This window comes from Cyclopterus lumpus, chromosome 13 (assembly GCF_009769545.1).
Source record: "Cyclopterus lumpus isolate fCycLum1 chromosome 13, fCycLum1.pri, whole genome shotgun sequence".
Lineage (NCBI taxonomy): Eukaryota > Metazoa > Chordata > Actinopteri > Perciformes > Cyclopteridae > Cyclopterus > Cyclopterus lumpus.
The window spans coordinates 19123039-19144481 of record NC_046978.1 but is presented as its reverse complement, the minus strand read 5'-3'; the positions used below and the strand labels follow the sequence as shown (position 1 = coordinate 19144481).

Below are 21443 nucleotides of genomic sequence, written 5' to 3'. Positions count from 1 at the left end.
ATATATATGTATTTATTTATATATATATATTTATATATATATGTATTTATTTATATATATATATATATATATATATGTATTTATTTATATATATGTATATATTTATATATATATATATATGTATTTATTTATATATATGTTTTTCACCTGACTGAATATAAAATAATGATTTGGCTCACGTTTGTCTCGTAGCTATGTGTGGGAGCACTTAGAGATCGGCTACGTTCAGGGGATGTGTGATCTGCTCGCTCCGCTCATGGTCATCCTGGATGATGGTGAGAACAAAGAATCGTCTTCCACTTTAAACCTCTGCAAATGATTACTATAACACTACCGCCTTCGTCCACAGGGGCCGCCAGAATCAACGCAACGTAAAAAAAAAAGAATAAAAAAAAAAAAAGGTTCCTTTGTCGTAAACTTCAAGGATAAAAATAATAAACTTGCAGCATGTCGGGTTTTAGTGCGTGAAAATGAAGTTGTGCTTCGGGTCGGCTCACTCGAAGCCTCCTGAAGGTCGTGTCACCCCAAACTCTGCATGAACGCCGGCTGTTTCTCTCCCCAGCGCTGGAAATTGAAAACGGTTATCTGAATGAAGGTGAAGCGAGGCTTTTGAGTGCTTTTCCTTTTCCGTTCCTCCCTCCGTGTGCGTCAGAGTGCCTGGCCTACAGCTGCTTCACCCAGCTGATGAAGAGGATGACTCAGAACTTCCCCAATGGCGGAGCCATGGACACTCACTTTGCCAACATGAGGTCACTGATCCAGGTGACGGGATAACTGCTGCTAGTGTGTGTGTGTGTGTGTGTGTGTGTGTGCGTGTGTGTGTGTGTGTGTGTGTATGTATGTATGTCACTGATCCAGGTGACGGGATAACTGCTGCTAGTGTGTGTGTGTGTGTGTGTGTGTGTGTGTGTGTGTGAGTGTGTGTGTGTGTGTGTGTGTATGTATGTATGTATGTCACTGATCCAGGTGACGGGATAACTGCTGCTAGTGTGTGTGTGTGTGTGTGTGTGTGTGCGTGTGTGTGTGTGTGCGTGCGTGCGTGCGTGCGTATGTATGTATGTATGTATGTGTGTGTGTATGTATGTATGTCACTGATCCAGGTGACGGGATAACTGCTGCTAGTGTGTGTGTGTGTGTGTGTGTGTGTGTGTGTGTGTGTGTGTATGTATGTATGTATGTATGTGTGTCACTGATCCAGGTGACAGGATAACTGCTGCTAGTGTGTGTGTGTGTGTGTGTATGTATGTATGTATGTATGTATGTATGTGTGTGTGTGCGTGCGTGCGTATGTATGTGTGTGTGTGTGTGTGTGTGTGTGTGTGCGTGCGTGCGTATGTATGTATGTATGTGTGTGTGTATGTATGTATGTATGTCACTGATCCAGGTGACGGGATAACTGCTGCTAGTGTGTGTGTGTGTGTGTGTGCGTGTGTGTGTGTGTGCGTGCGTATGTATGTATGTATGTATGTGTGTCACTGATCCAGGTGACGGGATAACTGCTGCTAGTGTGTGTGTGTGTGTATGTGTGTGTGTGTGTGTGTATGTATGTATGTAGGTCACTGATCCAGGTGACGGGATAACTGCTGCTTGTGTGTGTGTGTGTGCGCGTGCGTGCGTGCGTGCGTGTGTGTGTGTGTGCGCGTGCGTGCGCGTGTGTGTGTGTGTGCGTGTGTGTGTGTGTGCCCATTGACGTTCTCTCCGCTCTGCCTCTGATGTCAGATCCTGGACTCGGAGCTGTTTGAACTCATGCAGCAGAACGGCGACTACACTCACTTCTACTTCTGTTACCGCTGGTTCCTGCTGGACTTCAAGAGGGGTGAGCGGCGCGTTGGACCTCGTCTGCATCCGAAGCTGCTTTTATCGTATTCATTGTCATTGCGTTGTGAAGAAAACTTAAGGTTGAATATCGCGTGAGCAATTTAGATTCGGCTGCAAAATATTGACTTAAAAGTAGATTTTTATGACTCAAATTCCTCTTGTTTTTGTGCTTTATTTAGATTAGTGATACTAAATATAATTAACTTTTAAAAAAACTACGTTGTGTTGTTATAGATTAAGCAGTACATATACACGTTTATTAAAAATGTGCCCCACCTTCACGAGCTGCGGCATTGAAGAGATTATTTTTTAAATTATTATTATTATGAAACGGGCTTTTTGTACTTTTATACAAGTACAAAAAGTGCATGACTTTTTACTGTGTGTGTGTGTGTGTGCGTGTGCGTGTGCAGAGCTTCTGTACGAGGACGTGTTCGCGGTGTGGGAGGTCATCTGGGTCTCTTCCAGGATCTCCTCGCAGCACTTCGTTCTCTTTCTGGCTCTGGCCCTCGTCACGGTTTACCGCGAGATCATCGTGGACAACAACATGGACTTCACGGACATTATCAAGTTCTTCAATGGTAAGAAACACACACACACACACACACACACACACACACACCGCGTGTACTCGATATGTCAAATGTGTTATTTTATCATCCTGTGTGATGCATGTTTTTAAATAAAATGTTATAGTAGTATGTCATAAAAAAAAATAAAAAAAAGTGTCTTGTTATAGTATGACACAAAGAAAGTAATATTAAAGATAATGATAAACATTTAGCTAAAAATAATGTTAAATGGTTGAAATAGTTAAGAAATAATGATTAACTAAAAATAATGATAAATAGGTCGCTAAAAGGAAAGATAATAGTAATAATGATAAGTGGTTAGCCAACGGTTATGATAAATGGTTAATGGTTAGCTAACGGTAATGATAAGTGGTTAGCTAACGGTAAGGATAAGTGGTTAGCTAACGGTAATGATAAATGGTTAGCTAGCGGTAATGATAAGTGGTTAGCTAGCGGTAATGATAAGTGGTTAGCTAACGGTAATGATAAGTGGTTAGCTAACGGTAATAATAAATGGTTAGCTAACGGTTATGATAAATGGTAGAATAATAGAAAGACTAAGGGTCCAAGTCGGATAGGAACATGACGAGTGGCGTGAAGGAGTCTTCATGAAGTATCTCGTTGGACTGTGAGGGTTCACAACCAGGTTGAGAACCCCTAGCGTAGCATAAAGCTGTTGTTATGCACAAATGTAACATAAACATTGGGCTGCAAAAGGTTGAAAGACGTAAAACAGACTAGTTACTGAACAAAGTGTTGTGCAACCACGTCTCATTAACAGTGTCTGATCCACAGAGATGGCCGAGCGGCACGACGTGCAGCACATCTTGAAGGTAGCGCGTGAGCTGGTGCACAAAGTCCAGTCTCTGATGGACAACAAGTGACTCTAGAGGAGGAGGGGGAGTCCAGCTACAGGACCCTCGTCTCTCCCTCTCATCCCTTCAGAGAGACAAAGAGTGTTCCCGGGCCTCCACCTGGGCCCAGGGCTCCTCCCTGCCAGGTGAGGGCCCTGGGAGTCCAGGCTCCTCCCTGCCCAGGTGAGGGCCTTGGATAGTCCAGGCTCCTCCCTGCCCAGGTGAGGGCCCTGGGAGTCCAGGCTCCTCCCTGCCCAGGTGAGGGCCCTGGGAGTCCAGGCTCCTCCCTGCCCAGGTGAGGGCCTTGGATAGTCCAGGCTCCTCCCTGCCCAGGTGAGGGCCCTGGGAGTCCAGGCTCCTCCCTGCCCAGGTGAGGGCCTTGGATAGTCCAGGCTCCTCCCTGCCCAGGTGAGGGCCCTGGGAGTCGATCTGTTTACATTTTACCTTCACGTGGAATGCCCATGGTGTCTGTACAGACATGTGGATTTGTCTGCATGCTCGTGAGTTTGATCACACTATCAACACATCCTTGAGCCCCTCCTCCCACCCCCCAGTCCTTCAGAGCTTGGGTACGCATGGAAACACACACACACACACACCTTTCCTGACTCTGAACCTGTTCAACGCGCGTCCAGAAAGGCCTCTCAGTTCTAGACTCCTCCGTGTAATACCAGCGGAGGCCACAAGGGGAACAGGATGTACACGCGGCGCTGTCAGAGGAGCAGAAGACTAAAGCCACGAAGAAGTTTTCATTAGTGACCAAATGGACTGTGCCAACTACCTACTTTTTCCTCGTGAGTGTTTTTCTACAACAAGCATGTGTGTGTTTTTACCCTCCGCCCCTCTACTTCCTGTTTTTAAGTTTTTTGTCCAAGAGAGTTCATCATCACACAAATGTTGCCTTCTATCAGTGACAGCCCCGAGGTACTCGGCTGCACTTTCTCCGTGAGGATTTCCCTTCACGGCGCCCGTGAAAAGGCCTCGCCTGGAGGGCCGGAGGCGCCGCGAGAGGCCAGAACTGGGAGGGGGGGGTCGAATGGCGGCCGCGGTTTCCTGAGCGGTCGGCGGCCGCACGTGCGTTTGATGCTCGTTCCGGGGCGGAAAAGAAACATGGCGGCAAAAAAAAGCACACCGGCCTTCCTCCTTACGCTTTTTTTTTTAAGGATACATTTCAGGATAAATATCTTTAAAATGTCACCTTTTATAGATTATTATGTTGGGAAACACACTTTTTAATACTTTAAAACATAATTTCAAAGTAGTTTTATTGCTTTTATTGTTTTATAGCTTTCAGGTCGACTGAAGTTTAAAAAGGAAACTTTTGACGAGATGAAACCGTCCGATAAAATCGAGCATTTGTCTTTTCAGTTATTCTAGATTTGTGGTCGTTAAGAAGGAAGGAGACGAGAGAAATTAAATATCAGATTTTAACAGATTTATTATATTTATAAAGTAAGGGTGGCATTTGTTTATCAACAAATCCCATGAAAATACCAAACTTTTAAAACTCTGTGGCCTTGTGACCTTTTGATTCCTACTAAGGGCCTCAAATACATTCATATTACTTTACGTTTCATTAAAAACTAAAGACAGAAAGCCATGATATATTGCCAATATATAATTGATTCTCTTTATTTGACCTGAGATAATTACTGGAAATAAGTAGTGATTTAAAGTAATTGGATCTGTGGTCTTGGACACTTAGATTTAACATTGGAGGTTCATCATAGTTTCCATTCACACTTTACTACTTCTCTTGATTTATTCCCTCAGTAAACATTGTAAACATTAGTTTTTGGTCTCAATCTCTAGTTTCAAGTCTTCTTCAATACAGCGTGATGTTCATTTAGTAAATTATGGTCATTTAGAGTCAAACAGACCATGAAGCAGGGGATGCTTTAGGGGCGGGGCTGCAAGGCGATTCACAAATATGGTCACTTCCTGTTCACTGGTTGCAAAAATCCAAGATGGCGACGGACAAAATTGGCCTAAACTCAAAGCTTTAAAACATCAGTCAATATAACCGTCTATATAAAAGACATCAGGCTACACACACACACACACACACTATATATTGATTGATTTGTTGTTAATAACATCTAAACATTACCATCCTCGTCCATGTTTTCCCTTCGGAACGAGAGTCAGACGCACGCGGTTGCAACCGCCTCCCTGAACGTGGAACCGAAGCTTTCTCTTTAACGCCAAACTCTCTCCGGTGTTCAGCGACGTCAGTATTCACGGCTCAGAGTCCGTTCGCGTCCTAAAAGGGAGTCTGGTGAAATGTGTTTTTTTTTTTTATACGTCCGCGTGACCCTTTTACCTCCGACCTTACTCGTCTCCTTGAAAAAAAAAAAAGTCCCGACACGGCTGCATACGATTGGTCATCCAGCACCGACCTGCACCTGTGATCCAAGTGCCAAGAGTCTTCCCCAACCAATGAAAGTGTACTGTAGTCATCCGGCTCTCTGATTCGCTAGTTTGACCCCGGTGGGCGGAGGGGGCGTGGCCTCACCTCACCTCACCCCGGCCCTACGAAGCAGAGCTCTCTCTTCCAATCAGGACGTTGTATAACCAAAGCCTTGATAAACAGCCCCCTTTCTGTGGCATGACGACAATGTGCAATTTCATACCGCATCTTGAAGACTGACTGTTTACTAAGTGTGTGTGAAATATTTTTGGAAAAAAAAAACGGTGATCTTGGAACTTAATACTGTGCAATTTCTGTCGTTTTGAAGAAGAAGAAGAAGAAAAAAAAATTCATCAAAGTCTATATTGCTGTAAATACGAAAAACCGAAAGCCCAATATTTCTACGGAGACAGTCGGAAACATAAATATATATATATATAACTTATTTTAAGATCTATTTTTTATGTTGGTTTTAGCAGTACTGTGCAGGAATGCAGAATGTGTGCAGGCTGTGTTACACGTTGACTGTTAAGTGTTTCTTTCTCAATGTTGTGCACTGACATTTCTATTTATTAAGAGAGACGAGATGTATTGGTGAGGATGTGTCTTTATGCCTTGAATGTAATGTATTAATAAATAAGAGGTTGTTCATTATTGGGCTTCTCTTTTCATTTGAACTTTTAACTAACATTCTTAGGACTTTTTTTGACATACTATATTAATACTTTTAAAATACTTTTTTTTAATAGATACTATTCAATGCCATAACATACTATTACATTTTAGACATAACTCTATTTAGGACATTTATTGTACATATACTTTATACTTTTTTGTATGACACGCAATACTACTTTAGCTTTTTACTTTTTAAGACATTATATATATATATATATATATTACTGTGAGTTATTTTAAATTCTTTAAGATTATTTCATTACCTTACTTGCATTTATTACTTTAATACCAGTGTTGTATGACCTTTTACATTCTCCTACAAACTACGGCTTTTTATAATATATATTTATTTATTATATATATATATATATTTAGTAAGCATACTATACTATGATTGTTTGACAACTATATGATGACACACTATATTATGATTTTTTCTTTTTTAACATTTAAATTAAATACTATATTAGTATTTATTGTACTTATTAATGAAATATTAGGCCCTCAACATCAGAAGGGAATTAATAAAGAGCTGAGGGGAAGACGAAGTCCACCACTTTGGTCCAGACAGAAATATATCTCAATATAATTGGACGGACTGAATTTCTGTACGTCAGAATAAAGTTATTGATCCAAACTCAGTTTTATCTCCATGCATGCAAAATGTTACTTAAGGTCAATCATTGATTTGCTGTTTGTTTAAATGTACATCTCCCAACCAATTATAGGATTTACTTCAACACACACACGAATGAAGTTGTAGACATCATTCTGGGTTAAACTAGCGGTTCAAACATGGACACACGTATTAGTCTGTCAACACTATACAGAAATAAATCAATAAAGACGGGCGGCAGCGCTGAGATTAAGAGTAATGTATTTGCGTTCCATTTAAAATAAGATAAGATAATCCTTTATTAGTGCCTCTTTTACAGCAGCAGAGGGTAAAGTGCAAACAAGAGACATAGTAGCCTAAAAAGAAACAAGATTAAAACCAGTGTTATAAATATGCAATGAATACTAAATAGTAAATAGTAAATATTTTCTAGACAGACATAATAACTGCTATTGCACGGTGACATCTGGAGGATGCCAGCTGCCATGACAGAAACCCTTCAAAAGCAGCGTGCTCTTCCTGGTCATATGAACGGGGTTCAACCGGAGGTACTGCACATGCGCAGTGTGACGGAGGACGCTAAGAATGAAAAAGGAATGGCGTCCGCGGCCTGACACAACCGATGGGTTTAACTCGGGAGGCTGTTTTCAAATAAAAAGCATTTATTAATAAAATAAAAAGCATTTATTTGTAGTATTTTAATAAAAATATAATTTAAAACAAATTTAAAAAGTGCCCGTCTGGTGAGGTTTTTTTTTCCGGCAAGGGTTGATCAGATTCTACTGCGCATGCGCTGTACTCCAACAACAACAACATAGCTGCGAAGTTCGCTAACGGTCAAACGCGCGCGAGCTACAGCCGTTAAACCGACAGCAGCCGTTCAGCCCTTTATTGACCGTCATGGCGGCCTAACAGGAAGAAGAAGAAGAAGGAGGAGAAGGAGAAAAAGAAGAAGAAGAACGGGTCGCCCAGAGGACGACGATGTTCTCCGCCTTGGCTTACGGCGCCGTGGTGTTTCCTGGGCTATTCTACGGCTTCCGGACTCTCCTGAGACGCACGTTCACGCGCTGGAGTGACGCCGACGTGGTGTGCGTCAGCGAGAGGTGCGCGGCGGAAAGAAAACCCCCTTTTTAAGAAGGAAAAAAAAACGCCTCACTTTCGGCTATAATCTGATAAAAAAAACTCTTAAATAAAGTTAGAATTTTACTCGGATTATTCTGCCGTTTGTGTGGTAGTATGGGGGAGGGGGGCACGCGAGAAACCAGGACCGGGACCGACCCGAACCGACCCTGTTGCTGTTGAATTAGAGGGTTTTCTTCAAAGGGAGTCTGGTGGTCGCGTGCACTTCCACTCCCGTCCACAGGGGGCACCAGAATCAACACAAAAAGTTACCTGCAAAAAAGAAGAAAAAAAAATTAAAGTAACTTTCATGTATATTTATGATGCAGGCAAGACTACTTTATGTAATTACTAACTAAAATATATATATATACTGTGAGTTATGTTACATGCTTTAAGATAATGTCATTACCTTACTTTTTTTTTCTTTCTGCAAACTACAGTTTTTTATAATATATAGTTATGTATTATATATATATATATATATATATATATATATATATATATATATATATATATATAGTAAGCATACTATACTATGATTGTTTGACAACTATATGACGACACACTATACTATTTTTTTTTTAAACATTTTAATCACATACTATATATACCATGACTGAACCGACCCTGTTGCTGTTGAATTAGACTATTAGAGGGTTTTTCTTCTTCAAAGGGAGTCTGTTGGTCGCGTGCACTTTTACTTTCGTCCACAGGGGGGCACTAGACTCAACACAAAGAAAAGTTCCCTGCAAAAAACTTTTAAAGTAGCTTTTAAAGTAACTTTCATGTATATCTATGACACCAAATAATGTATTTCCATTGAGTTTGGCAGTCTTTGCAGTTTATTTGTTTGTGCATTATATTGTATTAATCTCTTGTTTCTTCAGGCTGGTGTCCTCCATCCATGCGTGTTTGGCTACCGCAGCTGGGATCACAGTTGTAACCAACTGCAGGGACGTCATGACCGACAGGTCCGAGACTCACGTTGGAATTCATATTTAAATATTTAAAGTTGTTTTTAAATAATAATTCGGTCGTCCTCCACCGTACAGCCACTGGCTGGCCAACGGGTTCGCCCTGTTCGGCGCTCCCTACATGGCCTACGACATCTACGCCATGTACCTGAGCCACTACCACGTCCAGAGGGCCAGAGGTCACTCGGGGTCATACGGCGGCCACTCTCTCCAGACGGCGAAGGCCTTCCTCGTTAAGGACCGGATGATGGTCGTCCATCACCTGGCGCTGCTGCTCGTTTTCCTGCCCATCACTGTGGTTGAGTCTTGAGTTGCTGTCAACGTGTCTTTTCATAGAACGGTGTTTTATGTATTTAGTGTGCGTCTGGTTTTGTAGTTTTTCAGACGCGGACTGGGAGATTTCTTCATCGGCTGCCTCTTCGTCACAGAGCTCAGCACTCCGTTCATCTCCATGGGAAAGATCTTCATCCAGGTGAACAACACCTTATAATGAGGGGGGGGGGGTGTTTACACAGCTCTTTGGAGGCACGTGGATCTACAAAATAAATATAATGGTCCTCTTCCTTTCAGCTGGGCCTTGATGACACCAGGCTGTACAGACTCAACGGCGTCGCTGTCCTCTTGAGCTTCTTCACGTGCCGGCTCTTGGTCTTCCCCTTCATGTACTGGATGTACGGCCGGCAGTTCGGGGTTCCCCTTCACCGAGTGGCCCTCCACCTGCCGCTGCACTGCAACCTGGGTAACCTGGCCATCCTGGCCCCCCAGGTGTACTGGTTCAGCCTGCTGCTGAGGAAAGCCAACCGACTCTACCTGAGACAGAAAGGAGGGCCGAGAGACGGAGACAAAGACGGGCCGAAGGCGGACTGAAACCAGATAGATATTTTTTTTATGTAATTATAATAATTTAAAAAAAAAAAAATGTATATATATATATAAAATAGAAATATGCAAAAATTTGAATATTATTATTATTAAAATATATATAAAAAAAATCAAATCCTGTTGTGCACTGCGTTATGTGAATTGTGACAACATTTTAAAGCTTTACCAATTGCAAATAAAACTGTAGTAACTTTAAATGAATTCTCTTCAAGAAACTCTGAACTGGTTCAAGTTCTGAGCATAAATAAATATTACTGAGACAACTCAAAGATATTTGCTGTGACATATTGTCTTTTTATTCACTCACATTCCAAACCCTTCACTTTGTAGTGCAGCGTTTGACTTCAACAGTTTTATCAGCAAGCTCAAAAAAAGGGAGCGTTTGACAAAAACCTTTATTCTTTCGTGGAATACAGATGAATAACCATCAGCGACACTTTCCACAAACACTTAAACGAGTCGGATCTTTTTCTACTAATCCCCCAAAAAAAAGAGAGAAATTTCCTCTTCAAGCCGCCGATGACACGAGCTGAGCGATCTTCTGGCGCAGGACGGCCTTCATGTCCTGGCTCTGCAGGTTGTCCGTGATGGTGGAGAAGAAGTGCCGCGTGTTGTCGCTCTCCAGCGGGCTGCTGCTGTCGGGGAAGGCGGCCATGACGGCCTCGTAGTGGCTGAGGATCTCCAGACTGGACAGGAACAGCGCCTCACACTGGCCTCCTGGCATCATCACCTGGGAGGGACAACACATTATGGAGAATGTTCTTTCAAACGGAGAGGAACATCTAGAACTCTAGCTGGTTGCCATGGTGTTCATTCTCACCTGGATGTGCTGAACGTGGCAGAAGAGCTGGCTTAGTACAAAAAGGACCTCCTGGCAGGGAACCGCCTGCACCTCCTCCGCCTCCTTGGGCTTCAGAGGAGAGCCTCCCGCTTGCTGAACGTCTTTGGACGGCGGCTCGGCGTCTCTCGGCGCGTCGGGGCCCGTCGGAGGAAGAGGCAGCTTGGCTCTCACCGAGGTCATCATCTCCCTCACCGCGTGGGCGTACAGCCGGCCGACGTGGGCCCAGCCGTCCGCCGACAGCCAGTGGGAGCAGCTGGACCCGCAGAGCAGCTGGAGGACCCGGAGCAGGAGGACGGACAGACGGAGGTCTTGTGAAAACCCCCTCAGGTCCAGCAGGGGCAGGTAGTCCACGTACTCCAGGGAGAAGGGCACGTAGAGGCGGCCCGAGGCGATCAGCTCCCTCAGGGCTCCCAGCAGCCGGGTCCACTGGGAGGCGGAGCACCAGGGCAGGGTCTGGGTCAGAGCCACCAGCAGGCCCTTGCTGAACATGCCGACGTGGTCGGGCCGGCGCCGGTCCAGGGAGAGCCGGGACAGCATGGCGGACCGCAGGGAGTCGGACGTGACGCAGCACTCCATCCAGGCCAACAGGCCCGTCCCCGGGCCGTACGGGGGCAGGTCTGAGCCCAGCCACTCCTGCAGAGAGACAGAGATGCATCAGTGACGACTGGAGGGGCGCTGGTTGCAGGGGCGGAGCCTAAAACCGTCACAGTTCCTACCTGCTCGGGCAGATCGCACACCGCCAGCAGAGACGAGGGAACCTCGTTCTTAAAGTGTTCCCCCCAGACGGCCTTCAGGTGGAACCGAACGGTCCAGTCCAGCTCCCCCGTTTTGCTGTAGAGCCAGAACAGAGCTCTGGACCAGCGGCTGGGGGCCGCCGCCACCTCGGCGCCCACCGCCCGCCCCAGCGTGGTCAGCACCGACGCCAGCAGCTCCTTGGTGTCCATGGACCAGTGGGGGGCGCCGTCCTCCGGCTGCTGCTCCCAACACCTGGCGGAGATTTGGAAGGATGCGGGTTGAGCTCAAGACAAACAGACTCCGGATCTGGATCGACGGCAGCTTACACACCTGAGAGTCTGGTCTTGCAGCTGAGCCAGAACATAGAGGAGGGGGAAGGGAGAGCAGTCCAACACCCAGTGAGGACGAGCGGCCGCTTCCTGGACGTCCACAGACAACGCTCTCTGGAGGAGCTGCAGACTCAGTTCCACGTCAACGGGGCCTCGACCTGGAAGAAAAACAAAGGCACGAAAGCTCGTGAGTGGAGATATATATAAATATATATATATAAACCAATGCAGCAAATATAAATATGATCAAATGTCACAATACAATCTCACGAAGCTATAGTTGAAAGCTTTTAAGAGCCCTTCACGTGGTAAAAACTAAAACAGTAAAAGCAATAAAACAAAAGCAAATAAATGACATTACAACAGTTTAAATAAAGTTACGTAACATTGGAGGTTGGGAAGAGATGCATTAGTATCATGAACATCTGAGCACGCTCACCCGGCGTGGAGAGGTTCGGCAGGACGAAGATGTTCACGACCTCCTGAGGGCTCAGAAAGCTCCGCCTCCTCTCTTCTTCTCCCTCGACCGGCGTCATCAGGAGACCCAGGTACTCGAGGAGCTGCTCCTTCTCATTGGCCGACAGCGATTTGGTCCCGATCGCCTCCCGTAGACAATCACAGAGCAGCGCGTCCTCCTCCTCTTCTTCGTCCTCCTCCTCTTCGTCATCCTCCTCCTCCTCCTCCTCCTCCTCCTCCCTTCTTCGTGCCGCGTGTCCTCGCAGTCCGGGCAGCTGCTGCAGGATGTCAGCCATGAGGGAGAAGGCGCCTTTGTTGAAAACGGCCGAATGGCAACACGACCTCAACGTCGCCTCCGGGTTCTGGAACGCGACCCGGGCGACCAAGGCGACGGCCGTGTTCAGGTTGCCCCGCGTGGTCGCCGCCGCCCCTTGGATGATGCAGTTGAAGGCCATGTTCAGCTCCTGTTCGAAGCCCTCGGTGACGGCGGAGGGGACGGGGCGCCCGAAGAACCCCCTGCCGGACAGCCTCAACATGGCCGTCAGCGCCGCGTTCTTGTCGCGCAGGGAAAGCGCGGAGAAGATGTCCGCGACCACTTTCATCAGCTTCCTGCAGCGGCCCACGTCGGCGCTCCCCTCGCCGAGTTTCCCCACGAGGGCGGAGGTCAGTTCCATGAGGGCGTCGAGCTGCTGGAAGGCGGCGCGGTTCTCCTCCAGGCAGTCCGTCCAGAGGGCGCCGCACGCCGCCGCCCAGCTCCTCTCGCTGGCGAACAGCAGCGCGAAGCTCCGGTAGTCCTCCAGCCGGTGACGGATGACGGCGGCGGCGACCCTCATGTTGACCTCGGGGTCGCTCTCCGTCGCCGGGAAAGCCAGCGACTCCAGCGACTCCTTCAGTGCGTTCTTCTCGGCGTCCTGATCGTCGGCTCGCAGAGCGGCCAGGACCCTCTGGACACTTTGCTCCAGCCTAAATGCCGAGCAGCTCGCCGCGGAGCCGGCGCACACGTCCAGGAGCCCGCTGCTTCGCCAAGACCGAGCGAGTTCCGTTATGATCCTCGACGCGTCGGCGACGTTCATAACGGGTTGAAACCGCGACGGCGCGCGAGACGCCCGGGCGTCCCTCTGAGCCTCCCGGATGAGCCCGGGGCTCAGTTGCTCCCCGTTCTCTCTGATGCCGACCACTTTGGACAGGATGCGCAGCTTCTCTGCGGTGGGAAGTTCGGCCGCGCCGGCGGTCAGGAAGGCCGTGTAGAGAGAGTCGAGAGCAACGGAGAGGGCCCGGAGGCACAGGTCCGGTGTCGACACGTGGTCCTTCAGCTCTTTAAGCGCATGTAGGAGAACATGAAGGACGTCGGAGGTCGGCGGCGACGCCGGTGGATCCGCCGCGTCGATCTTTAACCTCTTGGCACCCCGAGGGGACAGACTGGAAGGCTCGGACGAGAGGCGAGCGAATTGTCTGGCGAACGCCTCCTCCTCCTCTCCGCCGGCTTCCTGCTCGTCTCCGCCCTTCCACAGCTCCCACCACACCTCCAGGAAGAGCCGGACGTCGTCCTCTCCGGTGGGGCTGCTCCTCGCGTGTTGCACCAACCGCTCGAGCTCGGCGCAGACGCGAGCCGGAGGAAGGCACGAGAGGAGGCGGGCGAACGTCTGAGCGGCCGCCGTCGACTTCACCAGCTCCAGCAGGACAACGCGGTTGACCGCGGGGAGGCCGTGCTGGAGGGGGAAGAAAGGGTTCTCCCTCCAGGCGGTCTCCACGTCCTCTCCGGTCTCCCCGCACAGCACCTTCAGCCACACGGAACACACCAACGTCTTCATCCGGCCGGCGGCCGCCGCTCCGCCGGGGTCCTCCCGTCCACAGAGTTCTCCGACGGCCTCCAGGACCGGGTGTGCCACCCGGCTCCAGTCCGCCTTCTGGAGGGAGGACAGGGACGAGGGGAGGCACCGTTTATCAGCCAGGAGGAAAGCTCCTTGAAGAACCGCCGAGTCTGAAAGAGAACAATTATAGTTCATTGGTTCACGCACAAATTCAGCCAAATGGAACTGTGTACGAAAACTGAATTTCAAATCTGGATTAATATGCAGATTATTCTCTATATGAATCCGTTATTTCTGTATTATTATTTTAGAGTCCAAAACCAAAAGATATTAATAATAATTAAAAAGATGTTTGTTTTACCATCAAATATCACAAATGAAAGCAGCAATATTCTGAAGATTGAAAATCTGAAATCAGTCAATTTGTTTTTAAATTGATTGAATGATAAATTATCATCATAGTCTATAATCTACTGATCAAATAATTGAATAATTTATTATAATTACCATCATAAACTTGCACAAATCAGTACCTGGCAGAACATCTCTTAACATATTATGGGATTTGTCGGAAGCCATTTTTTATTTGGCATAAGAATACTTCAATCTTCGGTCGAAATAGATAAATAGAACAATGTTTGTTTAACTTGTTGAGTAAACAACAAACAAATTATGCACACGTTACCTTTGTTCATCTTCAACGTCATCGCGTCATTTAATAACTGTCGGCGTAATCTGTCAATCAAACTAAACTACTCGCTGCTACTAAACAATAAAGCGCAATAAACGTCTTTCAACCAGGTCGCTTCCCGTAAAGCAGCTTTCACGCGTTCTCATGTCAACAACTTCGTATGAAGCGCTTCCGCCGCGGCTCCGCGTCAACGAGTCTAAGAGAAGGACCAAGAAGGACCCGGGGTGACGTCACAGCGCCGCCGCAGGGTGGAGGCGGTACTGCAGGCAGGGGGGAAAAACAACCACAACCAACCCGCCTGTTAAATAACGTTCACTCCTTAATGAAATAACGCTATGAATGTTTCTGGAGCCACAATAAATAGAAGTGTTTTATCCTGAAAGATTTTAACCTGAAAATTCAAGTTGTGTTGGTTTAAATATCATTTAGATTCAGTTATGTTTTGTTTTTTTAAATAAAATATATATTTTTTATTTTTCAACAGTTCCGAATCTTTTTTTTTCAGGTTCAGATCGTTGTTGAAAATATAAAATCTGCTCTGAAATTTTTTTTAAATAATTTTTATTCGAGAAAAAAAAACATAATTGAATCTAAATTATATTTAAACCAACAAAACTTTTCATACAGTTATTTTTTATTTCGAATACATTGTTGAATTTTTCAATGTTCAACACCAAAAATTGAACTTTTTTTTTTTTCAAACGAACACAACCATCGGCCTGGATTTGGCTCCATATTTATTTTCTTTCTTTTTTCTTCTTCTGTGCTCTAAAAGTAAAGAAGTTTAGAGCTCGTATTATTAACGCTGCACCAGTATATCACACACAACATATAGACGCCTATAAATGACGTATAAACCATATTTATAGCACACACTCATTCCAACACACCGGGTGTTGTGTGTTCTTTAACATCCGCCTCGCACGTGACAGGCGAGCGGAAGGCGGCGAAACGAAAGTGAAAGTAAGTCCTCAAGACGGTGAACAGCGCGACGAGGAGAAGCCTTTCTACGGATCAATAATCAATAATCATGAGTCTGATGCTGAAGATACTTGGCTACTTGTGTCTGTGTGCAGGTGAGTTGTTTGTTACAGGTCGTGTAGGACGACTACCAAAGTGCTCTGTTCTGTACTTCATTACACTGTACTGGTCTGTACTATAATGTACTACTGTACTTTACTGTACTATACTACACTAATACTGTATTATACTACACTAATACTTTACTGTACTATACTACACTAATACTTTACTGTATTATACTACACTAATACTGTACTGTACTATACTACACTAATACTGTACTGTATTATACTACACTAATACTTTACTGTACTATACTACACTAATACTGTATTATACTACACTAATACTGTATTATACTACACTAATACTTTACTGTATTATACTACACTAATACTTTACTGTACTATACTACACTAATACTTTACTGTACTATACTACACTAATACTGTACTATACTATACTACACTAATACTTTACTGTATTATACTACACTAATACTGTACTATACTACACTAATACTTTACTGTATTATACTACACTAATACTTTACTATACTATACTACACTAATACTGTACTGTATTATACTACACTAATACTTTACTGTACTATACTACACTAATACTGTACTGTATTATACTACACTAATACTGTACTATACTATACTACACTAATACTTTACTATACTATACTACACTAATACTTTACTGTATTATATTTCCTTAATACTTTACTATACTATACTACACTAATACTTTACTGTATTATATTTCCCTAATACTTTACTGTACTATACTACACTAATACTTTACTGTACTACACTAATACTTTACTGTATTATATTTCCTTAATACCTTACTATACTATACTACACTAATACTTTACTGTATTATATCCAGGAACTCGAGGCAGCCTCATGTGCTCTAATGGGGATCATACAAAATAACAAAATACTGTATACTCTATAACTTATATATACTCTGCTAGAGTAGCCGACAGTACTCCACACGTTCCTGTACTACAGTAATACTCAGTAGTACTACACTGCACCTCACTGTACCGATGCTGTCCCTCTCAGGTGTGCCATGTGTCCACCTGGTGTCATGGCTGCCTTGTCAGTTCACGGACGAGCGCGTGTTTGTGAACTCCGACGGTCACACCGAGACTCAGCACCTCCACCGGGAGGCCGTGCTGCAGTTCGGTCCGACGGGAGCCGCTCCGCTCAGCCCCCGCGCCGTCACGTTCCTGATCACCGGTAGGTCCTGCGTCTCGCGGGAAGGTAGCGGACGGGTCTCGCCGTGCGTTAGTAACGCGTTCTGCTCCAGGGTCGAAGTTGGACCTGCGGCGGTTCCTGGAGGGAGCGGAGGCGGAGCATCTGGACTGCGAGCTGCGGCGGTTCAGCACCGAGGGCCTCCACTGGCCGGTCCAAGGGGGGCCGGGGTACAACCGCTGGTTCAGTTGCACCCTCAGACACGCCCGGGGCCTGTTCACGGTCACGGGCTTCCTCAGACACCCGTCTGACCACCCCCCCATGGGGCAGCAGGACTACCACAGCTGGCCCGCCATCGGGGACGGAGAGACTCTCACCACATCAGGTACGACCACAGACTCCTCCCAGAGGTGCGTGTGAAATACTACATTTTACAAGATTACATTCGAACACATAGCGGTAACGTTACCGTCACTCATTTCTAGTACTCGTTTTCACTGAACAGAGCTTGAACGCATCATAGCGTAAATAAATGGAACCTCCGTTTGTTAGCCGTGAGCTGTGCTGCTAATGCAACTAGCTCTACTAACGCAACTAGCTCTACTAACGCAACTAGCTCAGCTAACGCAACTAGCTCAGCTAACGCAACTAGCTCTGCTAACGCAACTAGCTCAGCTAACGCAACTAGCTCTGCTAACGCAACTAGCTCTACTAATGCAACTAGCTCTGCTAACGCAACTAGCTCTACTAACGCAACTAGCCCTGCTAACACAACTAGCTCATCTAACGCAACTAGCTCATCTAACGCAACTAGCTCATCTAACGCAACTAGCTCTGCTAACGCAACTAGCTCTACTAACGCAACTAGCTCTGCTAACGCAACTAGCTCTGCTAACGCAACTAGCTCTACTAACGCAACTAGCCCTGCTAACACAACTAGCTCATCTAACGCAACTAGCTCTGCTAACGCAACTAGCTCTACTAACGCAACTAGCCCTGCTAACACAACTAGCTCATCTAACGCAACTAGCTCTGCTAACGCAACTAGCTCTGCTAACGCAACTAGCTCTGCTAACGCAATTAGCTCTACTAACGCAATTAGCTCTACTAACGCAACTAGCTCTACTAACGCAACTAGCTCAGCTAACGCAACTAGCTCTGCTAACGCAACTAGCTCTGCTAACGCAACTAGCTCAGCTAACGCAACTAGCTCAGCTGCTGATTTCAAAAGAGATAAGATAAAATAAAATAATCCTTTATTAGTCCCTCAGTGGGGAAATTACAGGATTACGGCAGCATTGCTCACAGTAATCAGTAAAAAACAAGTAGTATAATAAACAGTAAACAGAAATAAGATAAAGAGTAAAAACAAGAAGAATATTATATATACAGACGGAGTAGAAATAGAATAAAGTGTATAAAATATAAAAAGTATTTAAACGTATTAGTATTAAAAACATTGAAATGAGAGATTGGTGATTAAAAAAGCAAAACCGCTGATTTCCAGATCACATATATTTACCGATTATCAGCCGATAACGATCGGCAGTAAAACTTTCTTTTCACACGTTGATGGTTTAACTGTGTAATTCAGGCCTGTTTACACCACGACACACGGTACAAACAAAGAAGATCTTGAATGAGGTCCATTGTCTTTCATTTGAATTATTTGAGGATAAAGAAAATGTATTGTAAGTTAAGTTGGCAAATTTTTGCTCCAACTATATTCTTTTGAGGCTTGAGAATTAACTGATAATCATCACAGTCATGATTGTCTTCAGTCCCACATCTCATGTGAACGCTCTGTCTCTGCGTCCACAGTTGCCTTGATCATTAAAACCCAATCTCCATCGGTGAGAGCCGCTCTGGGCTCCCAACAAAAGCTCCACTGCCAGTTTGCCGTCGACCACAGAGGACCCAACGTGACGGTGGAGTGGCACCGGCAACATCGCGGAGAGAGAACCAGACTCTTCAGTCACGCCGCCCACACGGGCCGGAGCGAGGGTGCCGGCGTCAGCCTGAGGGCCTTAGCGGGCGGCGACGCCTCCTACAGCCTCCCGTTCGCCAAGATAACGAGCGAAGGGACGTACATTTGTTCTGTGTCGGTGCTTCCGCTGTTCGTCAGTCTGGATATCAGTCTGAACATCGAAGGTGAGGAAGAGCCTGATCCAGAAGTCTATGCTTCATGTGTCAAAGCTGCATTCTCTCTCCTGACCACCAGGGGGCGACTCCTCTGGTTGTATAGAAGTCTATGCTTCATGTGTTAAAGCTGCATTCTCTCTACTGACCACCAGGGGGCGACTCCTCTGGTTGTATAGAAGTCTATCATTCATGTGTCAAAGCTGCATTCTCTTTGCTGACCACCAGGGGGCGACTCCTCTGGTTGTATAGAAGTCTATCCTTCATGTGTCAAAGCTGCATTCTCTCTCCTGACCACCAGGGGGCGACTCCTCTGGTTGTATAGAAGTCTATGCTTCATGTGTTAAAGCTGCATTCTCTCTACTGACCACCAGGGGGCGACTCCTCTGGTTGTATAGAAGTCTATCATTCATGTGTCAAAGCTGCATTCTCTTTACTGACCACCAGGGGGCGACTCCTCTAGTTGTATAGAAGTCTATGCTTCATGTGTTAAAGCTGCATTCTCTCTCCTGACCACCAGGGGGCGACTCCTCTGGTTGTATAGAAGTCTATCCTTCATGTGTCAAAGCTGCATTCTCTTTACTGACCACCAGGGGGCGACTCCTCTGGTTGTATAGAAGTCTATCCTTCATAACTTGAGTCACAACCCCTCAGAGCCTCCCCGCGTCTCCCTGAACGTGGGACCCGCCCTCTCGCTGCAGGAGGGCGGCGAGCAGAAGGTTTCCTGCGACGCGGAGGGCTACCACCCTCTGGACGTGGAGATGGTCTGGTACGTTGAGGACCCGGCGGTGGCGGGCAGAAGGGTGGGCGCTCCGCTCCCCGAGGTGCTCCAGAACGTCCTGCTGTCCAGCCACAAGCACAACCAAGACAAGACCTACTCGCTGACGGCCTTCTTCTACCTCCAGGCGTCTCCGCGGGACTCGGGGAGGCGGTACACGTGCAGCGTGTCCCACCAGTCCCTGAGGGTGCCCGTCAAGAAGAGCTTCCTCCTGACCGTTGAGGGTGAGTGCGCACGTCGCTGCAGTACCGCCCGCTGCCACACGACGGCGGCAGAGGACCGCGTCCCGCCTCCTGACCTCCACGTTTGTTTCCTCTGCTCAGAGCCCCGCGGCTGGACGGGGAACCTCCTGCTGGGCCTCGTGGCCGCCGCGCTGCTGGTCGTCCTGTTTAAGCTGCTGCGCCACCTGAACTCAGGTGAGGTCAAAGGGTCAATTCTGAGCTTCTGTCTGCACCAGAAACACTTTGAATTAGGAAGAGATGGAACTCTCTTTATTAATCCGGAAAGGAAATTACAGGAGATTACAACATAGAGTAAAATAGAAGAATATGAAACATATATGAAGAATAGAATAACAAGTATTAAGTGTAAAAAGAAGAAATACTGACCAGTGCAGAACATTTATTAATTAAACACACATTCATTATTTAATTAAGTCGTCGTCGACTGTTGATGCCTGAAAGTAATTATGGTTTATTATTTTTCCGCAGGGAGAAAACAAGTGCAGGTAAGATGATGAGAAATTTAACAGGATTTAACTTTATGTCATGAATGCAAACCTATATTTCATCTCTCTGGTGTGTGTGTGTGTGTGTGTGTGTGTGTGTGTGTGTGTGTGTGTGTCCTGAGTAGAAGAAGCCCTACTGAGCTGCTTCAGGAAGACCACCAGGGGAGGCTGACTGTCCTCATTTTAGTTTTAAAACGTCTCAGATTTTTTTGTTTCAAGGTGATTTTTTGGGGGTTTCTATGAAACTGAATGCAGGTTTTGTTGTTGTTGTTGTTGCTTTGATTTGGCTCATGCTGAAAAACAACAACAACTTGATGTTGTAAAGTAAATTATTCTGGATGAACATCACTCCACACTCAGCGCGCCACCTGCTGGGCCTCCGATGAACTTCCACACGCTTAAAATTATACAAACAATAATGTAAATATCTCGTGAATTTAAACGCGTTGTTTTTCATCTAAATTTGAATGAGAATTAACATAAATAAACAACCACCTCAACTTTATACGATCATTTAAATATGGATTTCTTAATGTAAGTGAAGGGCGAAAAGCAGAATATTTATTTTAACTGGCTCATTACGAACTGATATTTACAGCCCAGTTTATGTTGTTAAGTCTTTTTGTTTATGTTTGTTTTCCTTAGAAAAAAAAGTTTTTAACAATCGGAAGTTAGAAAAAGTTGAAGAAATCTTTAATGGGGACATTTTTTGTAAAAAACAAAAAAGGAAGCCAAACTTTGAAGATGTAATCGAGTGTGTTCAGGTGATTTGAAAT

General features: G+C 45.7%; 4 protein-coding genes across 4 annotated transcripts in view; 3 read left to right on the top strand and 1 right to left on the bottom strand.

Moving 5' to 3' along the window:
- sgsm2 (small G protein signaling modulator 2) overlaps positions 1–4254 on the top strand; it is a 53686-nt gene extending 49432 nt beyond the window's left edge. The window contains exons 19-23 of the mRNA XM_034548284.1: positions 193–275; positions 653–762; positions 1720–1816; positions 2232–2399; positions 3186–4254. Of these exons, the coding sequence (XP_034404175.1) occupies positions 193–275; positions 653–762; positions 1720–1816; positions 2232–2399; positions 3186–3274 (547 nt within the window). The 3' untranslated portion in view covers positions 3275–4254. The remainder of the gene's footprint in view (positions 1–192; positions 276–652; positions 763–1719; positions 1817–2231; positions 2400–3185) is intronic.
- Positions 4255–7724: 3470 nt separating this feature from the next.
- On the top strand, positions 7725–10123 carry LOC117741534 (TLC domain-containing protein 3A-like). The gene is made up of 5 exons (XM_034548620.1): positions 7725–8051; positions 8958–9041; positions 9123–9342; positions 9421–9516; positions 9615–10123. Exons 1-5 carry the CDS (start codon positions 7930–7932, stop codon positions 9909–9911), a joined length of 819 nt encoding a protein of 272 aa, XP_034404511.1. The 5' UTR covers positions 7725–7929; the 3' UTR covers positions 9912–10123.
- A 183-nt stretch (positions 10124–10306) lies between these two features.
- Positions 10307–14969, bottom strand: gemin4 (gem (nuclear organelle) associated protein 4). Its single transcript, XM_034548619.1, has 6 exons — positions 14784–14969; positions 12271–14268; positions 11833–11989; positions 11484–11754; positions 10747–11400; positions 10307–10656 (listed from the first exon to the last, which is right to left on the bottom strand). The coding sequence occupies exons 1-6, from the start codon at positions 14803–14805 to the stop codon at positions 10435–10437; spliced, it is 3324 nt and encodes a 1107-aa protein (XP_034404510.1). The 5' UTR covers positions 14806–14969; the 3' UTR covers positions 10307–10434.
- A 740-nt stretch (positions 14970–15709) lies between these two features.
- The window catches only part of dhrs13b.2 (dehydrogenase/reductase (SDR family) member 13b.2), a 5754-nt gene continuing 20 nt past the window's right edge, over positions 15710–21443 (top strand). The window contains exons 1-8 of the mRNA XM_034549228.1: positions 15710–15865; positions 16892–17068; positions 17139–17408; positions 18845–19174; positions 19817–20164; positions 20264–20356; positions 20651–20667; positions 20793–21443. The exon at positions 20793–21443 is cut by the window's right edge and continues 20 nt beyond it. Coding sequence (XP_034405119.1) covers positions 15820–15865; positions 16892–17068; positions 17139–17408; positions 18845–19174; positions 19817–20164; positions 20264–20356; positions 20651–20667; positions 20793–20807 — 1296 coding nt within the window. The 5' untranslated portion in view covers positions 15710–15819 and the 3' untranslated portion in view covers positions 20808–21443. The remainder of the gene's footprint in view (positions 15866–16891; positions 17069–17138; positions 17409–18844; positions 19175–19816; positions 20165–20263; positions 20357–20650; positions 20668–20792) is intronic.

Excerpts from the sequence above, each read along its gene's own strand:
- LOC117741534 (XM_034548620.1), top strand. The coding sequence starts at position 7,930 with ATGTTCTCCGCCTTGGCTTACGGCGCCGTGGTGTTTCCTGGGCTATTC. Across the intron at positions 9,042-9,122 it reads AGGGACGTCATGACCGACAG|CCACTGGCTGGCCAACGGGT; the intron begins GTCCGAGACTCA and ends TCCACCGTACAG. Across the intron at positions 9,517-9,614 it reads TGGGAAAGATCTTCATCCAG|CTGGGCCTTGATGACACCAG; the intron begins GTGAACAACACC and ends TCTTCCTTTCAG.
- gemin4 (XM_034548619.1), bottom strand. The coding sequence starts at position 14,805 with ATGACGTTGAAGATGAACAAAG. Across the intron at positions 11,990-12,270 it reads GCCGAACCTCTCCACGCCGG|GTCGAGGCCCCGTTGACGTG; the intron begins GTGAGCGTGCTC and ends TTTTTCTTCCAG. Across the intron at positions 11,401-11,483 it reads TGTGCGATCTGCCCGAGCAG|GAGTGGCTGGGCTCAGACCT; the intron begins GTAGGAACTGTG and ends GTCTCTCTGCAG.